The sequence below is a fragment of the Nelumbo lutea genome, chromosome 2 (assembly GCF_056320005.1).
Source record: "Nelumbo lutea isolate HS-2025 chromosome 2, American lotus-T2T, whole genome shotgun sequence".
Taxonomy (NCBI): Eukaryota; Viridiplantae; Streptophyta; class Magnoliopsida; order Proteales; family Nelumbonaceae; genus Nelumbo; species Nelumbo lutea.
In genome coordinates, this window is record NC_142685.1 from 79,173,315 (window position 1) to 79,186,777 (window position 13,463).

Below are 13,463 nucleotides of genomic sequence, written 5' to 3' on the forward strand. Positions count from 1 at the left end.
TTTAGGTATTAGTCGAAAGTTGAATGTTTTTTATGGGCTAGACTCTTCATTGATACATTATAGAGCTATTCCTATTGTAATCATTCATGGAGAGAGAGAGAGACGAGAGAGAGAGAAAGAGAAGAGGAGAAGAGAAGAGAGAAAAGAGAAGAGGAAGATATGATTGAGAGACACAAACAAAAACTATTCTGGCTGCCGCCAATTTAGTTATTTATATTAACTTAATATAAAAGGAATGAGAGATTACAAGTATGCCCCTGGTGGCACTCCCTAGTAACAAACTAATAAGAAAGAAAGAAAGTAATTGGCTGGCAACATCTTAAGCTGACAACACACTAACAACAATTGTAAAATAACAATTAAATAATCCTCACAATACTCCCCCTCAAGTTGGGCTGGATATGCCTATCATGCCCAGCTTGTCACATAACTCATTGTGCCGCGAGTATGGAAGTCCTTTTGTGAGGACATCAGCGAGTTGTTCCTTGGAGTTGACATAAGGGATGCAAATTTCCCTTTTTTCCAAATTTTCCTTAATGAACTGTTTGTCTACCTCGATGTGCTTGGTCCTCTCATGTAGGACAAGGTTGCTGGCGATGTTTATGGCCGCCTTGTTGTCACAGTAAAGAGACATGGGATTATGAACAACAACTCCAAGCTCCCCTAGAAGATTTTTTAGCGAAAGGGCTTCAGCCACCCCATGTGCCATAACTCTATATTCAGCTTCAACACTTGACCTTGCTGCTACACTTTGTTTCTTGCTTTTCCAAGTCACTAGGTTTCCTCCCACAAATGTGCAATACCCACTTGTGGACTTTCTATCATCTACGACACCTGCCCAATCAACATCTGTAAAGACCTTTAGGTGATTATGTTTACTGAATAGTAGACCTGTTTCGGGATACTTTTTAAGTATCTAAGAACTCTCTCTGCTGCCTCCATGCATGGTTTCTTAGGAGAGTGTATGAATTGGCTTAGAACCCCAACTGAATAGGCAATGTCTGGACGAGTCATGGACAAATAAATCAACTTTCCCACTAACCTTTGGAACTGTTTCACATCTTTCAGAGGTTCACCATCACAGTCACCCAACTTGTGATCAACATCCATGGGAGTATTTGCTGGCCTTGCGCCTAATTTGCCTGTGTCTTGTAATAGAGATCAATGGTGTATTTCCTTTGAGAAATGAAGATACCTCTTTCTGAGCGGGCGACTTTAATTCCAAGGAAATATTTCAGGGGACCTAAACCTTTCACTTCAAATTTAGATGCAAGAAATTGTTTCAATTTTTGTATTTCTGAACTCCAATTTCCTATAATGATGATATCATCTACATACACTACCAATACAACAACTTGTTCTTGATATCTCTTCACAAAGAGTGTGTGATCAGACTGACATTGTTTGAAGCCTACCTGCTGATTTGCCATGTGAAACTTACTGAACCAAGCTCTGGGAGATTGTTTTAAACCATAAAGAGACTTTCTAAGCTTGCACACCTTATTTTCACTTCCCTTGGCACAAAATCCAAGGGGTTGAACTATGCATACTTCCTCCTCTAGGTCACCATTTAAAAAAGAATTCTTTATGTCTAGTTGATGCAATTCCCAGTCAAGGTTTGCAGCTAATGACAGGAGGACCCTAATTGAGTTCATCTTAGCTATTGGAGCAAAAGTCTCATCATAGTCAACCCTGTACACTTGAGTGTACCCTTTGGCTACTAGTCTTGCTTTGTACCTTTCAACTGTCTCGTGTGCCTTGTGTTTAATTGTAAACACCCACTTACACCCCACTGGGTCTTTCCCCCTTGGAAGATCCAACAATTCCCAAGTTTGATTTTTATGAAGGGCATTAATCTCTTCCTTCATAGCATATGTCCAGTCAGGGCATTTTAAGGCTTCTACGACATTTTTGGGAATAGGGATGCAAATCAACTACAGATAGAAAGGCTCGGTATGAGGCGGAAATGTGATCATAGGAGACATACTGGGTAATGGGGTGTTTGGTAGTGCATGACCTGACTCCCTTTCTTTGAGCAATAGGAATGTCAAGGTCATCCACAGTAGGAGTAGGAGTATCAGTAGGTGCAATAGGGTTTGGACTTACCTCTTGGGAGTCTAATAGTGTCGGTTGCTCAATGTTTGGTTGCTCCACATCTCTATCACATTGCTGATCTCTACGACATGTATGTTGGAAGACACAGAAGGGAGCAAGGTCCGGAATAGAAGGGAGAGAGACTTGGTGGACCTGAACCTGTTTCTCCTCTTCTACACTACTAGTCTCCCCCTGAGGAGAAGCAGGGAAGAACGGTTCAGATTCAAAGGACACATCTATAGACACAAAAAACTTATGACTAACGGGATCAAAGCACCAATACCCTTTTTGAGAGGAGGGATACCCCAAAAAGATACAAGGAATGGACTGAGGGTCTAACTTACCTCGAGATGGAGACAAATCATGGACAAAGGCACGACAACCAAAAACTCTCATGGGAATGGAAAATAAAGGGGATTGAGGGAACAACAACTGATGAGGGGCCATGTAGTTCAGTACTCTGGAGGGCATGCGATTGATGACATAAGTAGTTGCAAGTATAGCATCCATCCAAAACCTTTTTGGAACATTCATGTGTAACATTATCCTACGAGCCACCTCAAGGAGGTGTTTGTTTTTTCTTTTAGCAATACCTAAAGGATCTGTATTTCAACATGGAATTGCGTAAATACCATCCTCTGGAAATCTTTCACAATTTTTGGAACTTCGTCTCTACTATGCATAGGGAATACCCATGTATAGCGAGAGAAGTCATCGATCAATGTGATAAAGTACTTATATCCGCCCTTAGAGATTATAGTAGTAGGCCCCCATACATCATAATACACAACATGAAAAGGAACACTTGATCTTTTATTATTCGAGTGAAAAGTTGTTCTACATTGTTTGCTCAACCGACACTGTTAGACTCCCAGGAGGTAAGTCCAAACTCTATTGCACCTACTGATACTCCTACTCCTACTGTGGATGACCTTGACATTCTTATTGCTCAAAGAAAGAGAGTCAGATCATGCACTACCAAACGCCCCATTACCCAATATGTCTCCTATGATCACATTTCCCCCTCATACCGAGCCTTTGCATCCCTATTCCCAGAAATGTTGTGGAAGCTTTAAAATGCCCTAAATGGACAGATGCTATGAAGGAGATTAATGCTCTTCATAAAAATCAAACTTGGGAATTGGTGGATCTTCCAAGGGGGAAAGACCCAGTGGGGTGTAAGTGGGTGTTTATAGTTAAACACAAGGCAAACGAGACAGTTGAAAGGTACAAAGCAAGACTAGTAGCCAAAGGGTACACTCAAGTGTACGGGGTTGACTATGATGAGACTTTTCCTCCAATAGCTAAGATGAACTCAATTAGGTTCCTCTTGTCATTAGCTGCTAACCTTAACTGGGAATTACACCAATTGGACATAAAGAATGCTTTTTTAAATGGTGACTTAGAGGATGAAGTATACATGGTTCAACCCTCAAGAAATTTACTTCTAGAATGTGGATTGAAATCAACTCAGTGATAGTTCAGCCATTAAAATAGCCCATTAATCAGTCTAGCACCAGCCGTTAGAATAGTATACTAGTAGTTCGACTACAACACATGCAATCTAGCAGTCCAACATCTAAACGAAGGTAGAAAACCAAAAAAGTAAGGTCTTCACACCATTGGCCATAGAACAACACAAGAACACATACCCTGTCCAGCACCTGTACGAAGGTGCCAATCCTGAAATTAATTTCACAGCATCGAACAAATGAGGGATTCTTTACTACATCACCCTTCTTCTGCTAGGGTCTCCTTGATGTTACGATCAAGGAAGAACCCAAAGGGGAAGAGCCGCAAGTGGCCTGCTAGGGTTTCTTTGTCTTCCACGTCTAAGAAATCAAAGAGAAAAGAGGACGAAGCAGGTTTAGATGGGAGAAACAGGTTTTTATAGCCCAGAACCTTGCTTTGATACCATGTAATCATTCATGGAGAGAGAGGCGAGAGAGAGAAAGAGAGGAGAAGAGAGAAAATAGGAGAAGAGGAAGATATGATTGAGAGACGAACAAAAACTATTCTGTCTACTGCCAATTTAGTTATTTATATTAACTCAATATAAAAGGAATGGGAGATTACAAGTATGCCCCTGGTGGCACTCCTCTCTAGTAACAAACTAATAAGAAAGAAGGAAACTAACTGGTTGACAACATCTTAAGCTGACAACACACTAACAACAACTGTAAAATAACAATTAAATAATCCTCATAGCACCTATCAAACTAACCAAATATGGATTAAAGCAATATATTTAGTTTTCATTTTACTTGCATTTTGATAATGGGATTTGTAAAATTTATTTTTTTTATCACTCCCCATTCTGAATGATGGAAATTTGAAGCTGCCCCACACAATTGTTATCAGTTTAAGGTTTTATACTTTTAGATTTGATATAAGGTTTGACTATGGTACTGTAGAGTCTTGTAACCAATGAACTGGTATCATAAACATGGTAATCAATCAGTTGGTGTTTATCAAAATTCACTAGGGGAAGGTTGATTGGTCAAAGCCCTTCCAGCCTTCCAGTATCATGTTTATCTAGCAGCATAGTTTTTTCCTTGATATATAGATATTTGGCTCTGGCAACCCTTGAACTTTGCAAAAAAGCCACTTAGACCCTAAATAATTGAAAGGGCCATTTTTGCCCTTCACTATGATGAAAAGGCCACTTTAAGGCAAAAACAGACGATGTTAGAGATGTCGTTGACGGATCTATTAGACAATGATAAAATAATAAAAACATGCTTAAGTGGCATTGCTCAAGTTTGAAAAAGCTACTTTTGACCCAAATTTTGGAAAGTCTAAGTAAGTTTCTTTAGGGTCTTTGATGGTATAAAGTTAATTAAGTAAATTACACTAATTAAGATGATTAAGTAAATTACTGATAAAAGGTAATTAAGTAAATTAAATAATAAAGATAATCAATCTAGATAAGTAAATTAAGACAATTAATTGAACGCAAGATGTTTTACATCACATTAGGTATTTAAAGTAATGCAATTGAGGAAAAAAGAGATTGTGGGTCTTACAAGCTTGAAAATGTTTTATATGTGATTTTATTTTTAAATTTTCATTTGAATACACTTTATATTTTATGCTTATGTATTTTAGTTTTAGATAGTAGGTTTTTTAAAACATTTATTTTAAAATTTAAGCTTATGTTTTTTTTTGATAACGTGTTTAATTTTTTTTTACATTTTTGTATTTTTTTTTATTTTTAGGCATTTTTCTATTTTTGTGCCTTTCTTCAAAAAGGCACGCACCTCACCTTGTGCCTCATGCGTAAATTGCTACTTGTACTCTTTTTGGTGCTTTGCACTTTTAAAAACACTGGGTTGACCAGCTTATCTCAGGGACTCACGACCTAATAGGTGTTCCTTACTTGGAGTTGCACCTAAGGTTGTGTAATTTATGATTTTTTTTCTATAAATTACAATTTATGATTTTTTTTTTCTTTACCTTTATAGAGCTGAGAACTACAATTTAGGTTGTTGTACCCTGACACCACTTTTAATTGGATTGTCATTTGGAATCCATGAGTAGTCGAACAAGACTACAATATATTTTAAATATTTGATGAGAAAAGTCAAACAAAGATAGAAGAGAAGAAGGAAAGAAGAGACGAGAAGGAGAGGAGAAGGAGGATTCGAAGATTGGGTTCAGAAAAGAAGTGAGAAAGCTAGCAATTGCCACCCTGCTACTTGTATTTATATTCATATCCAAATAAATGCAAAAGGGCTGAATTACCCTTACTTTTTACATGGCAAAAAAGAATAAAACAAATCAATAATATAAGTCTGAAATCACTACTAACTAACAAACTGAAATAACTAACATAACTATTAATTGTACGAACACAGTGGGATCCACATTAGTGTTCTCTACACTCCCCTCGAGTTGGGAATAGATATTTGTGATTCCCAACTTGCATAGGTCTGCTTCTAATTTCTTCATTGGAACAACTTTGGTAAGAAGATTTGCGAGTTGTATGCTGGAGGTGATATACGAAAGACAAACTTCTTGAGATGAAATCCTTTCTCTAACAAAATGTCTGTCTGCTTCAATATTGCTTAGTTTTGTTATGTTGTACCGGATTATTGGCTATATTAATAGCAACCTAATTATCACAGTACAACATTAAGGGTTTCTCATAAGCAACACCCAACTCCTCAAATAGTGATTTCAACTATAGGATTTCAGCCACACCATATGCCATGGACCTATATTCTATTTTAGCACTGGAACAAGAAACAACATTTTGTTTGTTACTCCTCCAAGAGACAAGGTTACCTCCTACAAAAACACAATATCCAGAGGTAGACCTATCATCAGCACTCTCAGCCCAACCAACATCTGTGTAAATCTCTATCTTCATGTGATCATTATTCTTGAATAGTATACCTCCACCTGGGCACCTCTTCAAATATGTTAATTATCCTCTCAATTGCAAGTAGGTGAGTGGTTCTAGGAGAATGCATATACTGACTGTATAACAGATGTCCGATCGTGTGAGACAAAGTAGGAGTTTTCCAACCAAACGTTGGAACATAGTTTTATCTTCAAGAGGCTCTTCACCCTCTGCATTGATCTTGTGATTTTGTTCAATAGGTATGTCTGCAGGCTTAACACCTAACTTTCCCGTTTCTTCCAATAGGTCAACAACATACTTCTTTGAGAAACAAAAATCCTATGTTTAGACCTAGCTACTTCAATACCCAAGAAGTACTGTAGCTCTCCCATATCTTTTACCTCAAATTCTTGATGAAAGGAATTGTTTAAGAGACTCACCTCATTGTTATCATTCTCTGTCACTAAAATATCATTCAAATATACAACAAGCAAGTCAAGGAAGAATACGCTCTCTTAATGAACAATGTATGATCTGATTGGGCCTGCACATAACCGAATTTTCCAAGGGCTTGTCTAAATCTATCAAACCAAGCTCCGGGGGATTGCTTCAGTCCATACAAGGCTTTATTCAACCGACAAACCTTATTTCCTGCTTCTGCATCATAAAATCCAGGAGGCAACTGCATGTCTCCATTGAGGAAGGCATTTTTAACATCCATCTGGAACAAGGGCCAAGAGTAACTAGCTGTAAGGGATAATAAAACTCTAATAGTGGTCATCTTTGCTACTTCTTTGCTACTGGAGCAAAAGTCTCCAAGTAGTCTATACCATAAGTCTGAGTAAGTCCCTTTGCAGCTAATCGGGCCTTATACCTTTCAATGGAACCATCAACATTATGTTTGTTCCCTTTATGCTGGTCAACTAGCTTCCCAATTATTATTTCTTAGAAGAGAATCCATTTCAACCTTCATTGCCTCTTTCCACTCAGGAACTGACAAAAATCATTCAAATATACTACAAGCAAGTCAAGGAAGAATACGCTCTCTTAATGAACAATGTATAATCTGATTGGGCCTGCACATAACCGAATTTTCCAAGGGCTTGTCTAAATCTATCAAACCAAGCTCCGGGGGATTGCTTCAGTCCATACAAGGCTTTATTTAACCGGCAAACCTTCTTTCCTGCTTCTGCATCATAAAATCCAGGAGGCAACTGCATGTCTCCATTGAGGAAGGCATTTTTAACATCCATCTGGAACAAAGGCCAAGAGTAACTAGCTGTAAGGGATAATAAAACTCTAATAGTGGTCATCTTTGCTACTGGAGCAAAAGTCTCCAAGTAGTCTATACCATAAGTCTGAGTAAATTCCTTTGCAACTAATCGGGCCTTATACCTTTCAATGGAACCATCAACATTATGTTTGTTCCCTTTATGCTGGTCAACTAGCTTCCCAATTATTATTTCTTAGAAGAGAATCCATTTCAACCTTCATTGCCTCTTTCCACTCAGGAACTGACAAAAATCATTCAAATATACTACAAGCAAGTCAAGGAAGAATACACTCTCTTAATGAACAATGTATGATCTAATTGGGCCTGCACATAACCGAATTTTCCAAGGGCTTGTCTAAATCTATCAAACCAAGCTCCGGGGGATTGCTTCAGTCCATACAAGGCTTTATTTAACCGGCAAACCTTCTTTCCTGCTTCTGCATCATAAAATCCAGGAGGCAACTGCATGTCTCCATTGAGGAAGGCATTTTTAACATCCATCTAGAACAAAGGCCAAGAGTAACTAGCTGTAAGGGATAATAAAACTCTAATAGTGGTCATCTTTGCTACTGGAGCAAAAGTCTCCAAGTAGTCTATACCATAAGTCTGAGTAAATCCCTTTGCAACTAATCGGGCCTTATACCTTTCAATGGAACCATCAGCATTATGTTTGTTCCCTTTATGCTGGTCAACTAGCTTCCCAATTATTATTTCTTAGAAGAGAATCCATTTCAACCTTCATTGCCTCTTTCCACTCAGGAACTGACAAGGCTTCTTGCATTGTTCTAGGATAGAAGCCTCAACAATGGATGCAATAAAGGACCTGTAAGAAGGGGACATGTGATCATGGGACAAGAACTGGGAAATGCAATGAGCTGTGGATATGGTGCAATGCTGTTTGCCTTTACGGAGTGCAACGGGGAGGTCAAGGTTATCCAATGGAGATAAGGGCTCAACAGTGGAAGGTATCTCAGTGGAATTTGGATATGATAAAGGGACTGTGGTGCCTGGACCAGTGGAATCTGGATCTGATAAAAGGACCGTGGTACCTGGATATGGATCTGCAGAAGGAACTGGGACTAGCCTGGACTGTTGATGACCAAAATCAACCTGCTTACACCGTCTGTGATAGACTCTCAAATCCCAGCACCTCTGACAACCCTCCCCATTACATCATTCTTCACTCAATGGGATAGGTAAAGGAACTTTTGATGAGTCAACCCCAACCTCACTATTCTCCCCCTGAGGAGAAACCCTAGGATAATAGGGTACATCCTCAAAGAAAGTGACATCCACAGAGACAAATCTCCTCCTAGAAGTAGGTTCATAGCAGCAATATCCCTTTTGAGTTTGTGCCTAACCAAGGAAAATACATTTTGAGGCCTTAGGATCAAATTTGGAACCAAGAATCTGAACAAAACAAGTACAACCAAAGGTTTTAAGGGGAACGGTAAACAACTCTTTATCCGGATATAAAAGGGTAAAGGGAGATTTCATGTCAAGAATCCGTGAAGGAATTCGATTAATGAGATATACTGTTGTAAGAATAACATCCTCTAGAAACATATAGGCACATTGGAGTTAAACATAATGCTTCTAGCCACCTCCAATATGTGCCTATTCTTTCTCTCGGCAACTCCATTATGCTATGGTGTATGAGGGCAAGTACTTCGATAGATAATTCCATGGTCAAGAAGATAAGAGGCTAAAGGTTTTGCAAAATATTCTTTTGCATTATCGGATCTAAAAATTTTGATTTTGACCCCAAATTGGGTTAAAATCATTTGATGAAAGATCCGGGTCAATACTGGAACCTCATCTCGAGAATGCACAAGGTAAACCCAAGAAAAACAAGTATAATCATCAACAAACAACAAGAAATATTTGTATCCCCTCATAACAGTGGTATGATAAGGCCCCCAGACATCGGTATGCACAATTTCAAAAGGAATACTGCTTCTTTTATTACTCAATGAATAGGTTGTTCTACAATGTTTTGCAAGCTCACAACTCTCACATTTTAAACTGGACATTTGAACATAAACAAATTGGGAAACAAACTCTTCAAAGCCCGAAAAGATAAATGATCTAAACGATTATGCCAAAGCATAACTTGACTAATAACCTGAGAAACAAAAGACCTCCTAGCTTCACTATCTTCCCAATGAGAGCTCCCTCCAAGTAGATAGATTCCATTCGTCTCATTGCCGGTCCCAATCACCTTCTTTATCTCCAAATCCTTAAAAACACATCGATCAGGGAAAAATGTCACTGAACAATTTTGGTTTTTTGTAATGTTACTAATTGAAAGTAAGTTAGTACTAAGTTTAGGAATATGCAAGACCGAAGATAAGAAAATGGCATTAGACAACTTGATGTCTCCCTTGCTAGAAATAGGAACAAGAAAGCCATTGGCAATGGACACCGTCTCTGTTGGAAGCTATATGATAGGCAGTAAACAGTGATGGTAAGCCTGTCATATGGTTAGATGCTCCTGAATCTATTACCAAATAATGTTCTGTATTACTTGGAACTGAAGCATGGTATGCTGAGGCCCGATTACCTGATGAGCAAAAGCTGAGGTTGGAGGAACTGATGGAGCTGATGGTGGCTGGTTAGCTGAATTACTAACTACATTTTCTAGCTGAGTCAGAGCATCTCAAACTACAACTAGGATATCTAGAGGAGTGCCTTTTGTGCCTGATGAGGTTGTACTATCAGTGTTGACAGTCATATTAGCATTCCCATTCTTATTTCTGAGTTTTGCTAGAACTAGATGAGGGTGTGGTTTCCAACATGTGTCCTTAGTATGTTTAGGTTTCTTGCAATGTTCACATACTAGGTCCTTCTTATCTTCCTTCTTCACATCCTTTTCCTTATCACCCCCAGATTTAGGTCTAACTATTGCCAAGGCTGATTTGAAGGGCTGTTGCTGCAACATAACCTTTCTCCTAGTTTCTTCACTGTGCACTAGGGAATAGGCTTGTGATAAAGTCACATTGTCTCTTGCCAACAACTACTGTATCACAATATCATATTCAGAATTCAGATCAGCCATGAACTCAAACACTCTATTAGTTTTAACCTGCTTTCTGTAAGTTTGTGCATCTTTCTTACTCTCTCACTCAATTGTTTCAAAATGGTCAATTTCATGCCAAAGGGATTTCGAGGTTGAAAAATAAACGGAGACCTGTTTCTGTCCTTGCCTGAGATTTTTAACCTCACATTTTAGTTCATAAGTCCCAGCAACACTAAGGGGCCGAGAGTAGGTTTCCTTTATAACATTTCATATTTCCTTAGCTGTTTTGGCCCAAAAGTAGTTTCAGCTGATGTGTGGCTGCATAGAGTTGCACAGCCATGTCATCACCAAATAATTCTCCTGAACCCACTTAGCATAAGTAGGGTCCTCCTTGTTTGGTTCCTTCACATCCCCAGCAAGAAGTTCAGTTTTCCTCTACCCCGAATGGCCATCATGGCTGATCAGGCCCATTCTAAGTAGTTTGATCCATCAAACTTAACAGTTGCAATCTAAAAGGTGTTCTCAGTCATATTACCTGAACCACCAGTCCCAAAAACACCTTCCCCTTGGTTCTTGAACTCCATTCCAGGTTAGGAGTTGATTAAGAAAAAGGCTTTAAATCACTGTAATAAGAAAAACTGCACCCCAAGACTGATAACAGCCGACCTAGGACAATGATTTAGGTTCTGCAGTTACCCAGAAACAAATAACAGCTCTTCTGGACCTTCCAAAGAGCAAGAAAGTACCAACTACTGTCTTTATGAAGAACAGAATGCCAATTTATCTTACTGCTGCTGGCCTCAAGAAAAGAAGGAACTTGCCCAGAAAACTGATTGCTTTTATGAAGAGCAGAATTCCAACTTGTCTCTTACTACTGCTGGCCTCAAGAAAAGAATGAAGTTGCCCAGAAAACTGAATGTTACCTTCAGTCTTCAAACTTGATCAATCAACTGCTGTCGGCACCTTGAATCTTGTCCAAAGAACCAAGAAAAAAATGATCGGTACCTCCAATCTTGATCACTCAATTCCCGTCTGATGCTTCCTGATTATAAGGAGCACTCTCCAATCCTTAGACAGCTGCTAAAGCTTTCTTGTAACGTCCAAGAATCAGCCGAAAGGAAAGATCTTTCTGAACTTCCAGCCCTAAATAATTCTCATGTGGTCGGTTGAATTAAATCCACATGAGAAACCCTAGATCGAGTGCTCTGATACCAAGTAGTCGAACAAGACTACAATATATTTTAAATATTTGATGAGAAAAGTCAAACAAAGATAGAAGAGAAGGAGAGAAGAGAAGAGGAGAGGAGAAGGAGGATTTGAAGATTGGGTTCAGAAAAGAAGTGAGAAAGCTAGCAATTCCCGCCCCTCTACTTGTATTTATATTCACATCCAAATAAATGCAAAAGGGCTGAATTGCCCTTATTGCTCACATGGCAAAAAAGAATAAAACAAATCAATAATACAAGTCTGAAATCACTACTAACTAACAAACTGAAATAACTAACATAACTACTAACTGTACGGACACAATGGGGTCCACATCAGTGTTCTATACACCATGATTAGATATTTACTACAGAAAGGTAAAAGAAAATGAATGGTCTCCACAACATTGATTTTTTTTTTCAAAAATGACTAGTTTAATTTCAGAAACACTTCCTAATCTTCGAACTCCTAGCATACGCATCATGTCAGGGTTCTTGCTCTTCAAGTATAAATCTGAACTTATGGTTATAAATTCCTTTTACCTACGTTAATATGATTTATTAGAAAAAAGTCATTTATTGCTTGAACTAGGATAATATGATTGACTTGTCATTGTTTATTGCTTTTTTATAACTAATCATCTAACTTTTGACAGATATTGAAAAAGGATGAGAACATAAACCAGCTTAAATGTGATCTGCATGAATGTACAAAGGAGGTAAAGATCACAAGAGGGATACTGCCGAAAATTTCTGAGGAGAGAGATTCGATGTTGGAGGAAGTAAAGCAGTTCAGGGAGATGAACATGTTACTGGATGCTGAGGTTAACTTGTTGAAGAAGAAGATTGAAGCCCTAGAAGAAGACATTCTTCTCAAAGAAGGTCAGATAACAATCTTGAAAGACAGCCTAGCCAACAGACCATATGACATTCTTTATGACCCCAAGTCTATGCAAGAATTTACACTGGATTGAAGTCTCTATTCTTTGTATGAAGAACCATTATGTTTTTTCGGTTTTGGTTTCCTTTTTTTTTTTCATTAGTTAAGTAGCTATACTGCAGTTGAATTGGTTGTAAATTTCCTTCGCATAATTGTCATAGGCGTTTTAGTATTCCTAATTACTTTTGATTTTTGTTTTCTTTTAAATTGAGGGTTCACTAATTGTAAATTGGAATTTTATGAATGTTGGAATGGAAAATTTATAAAATATATGGTTTGTTATTATGACTTGAAACCTACTGCTCTAAAGTTACAATTTATATAGTTCATAAGTGTACAAGTTTGTTCAGATGAAAATTATTCTAAACATTTTCCCTTCAGTTTTTGATTTAAATTGTTTTGAGTTCCTTGAGGGAGCAGCAAAATAGAGATTCTATATTTTATCTGATGACCAGTAGATTAGATGGTCGCATGGCACTCCCTGAGTCCCTTCTCTCCATTTAGGAGGCGTGAGCGGAATCTGTAGGCTCTCAATGGTATGTCACCCATGATTTCACTTTGGGCTCAGTTTCGAAGTAGTACAAATA

General features: G+C 38.3%; 1 protein-coding gene across 3 annotated transcripts in view; it reads left to right on the top strand.

The window, feature by feature from the left end:
• The window catches only part of LOC148871617 (uncharacterized), a 29,722-nt gene extending 16,551 nt beyond the window's left edge, over positions 1-13,171 (top strand). For all 3 annotated transcript variants that reach the window (XM_088968043.1, XM_088968045.1, XM_088968044.1), the window contains exon 5: positions 12,593-13,171. In XM_088968043.1, coding sequence (XP_088824169.1) covers positions 12,593-12,910 — 318 coding nt within the window. In that variant the 3' untranslated portion in view covers positions 12,911-13,171. The remainder of the gene's footprint in view (positions 1-12,592) is intronic.
• The last annotated feature ends 292 nt before the right edge of the window (positions 13,172-13,463 follow it).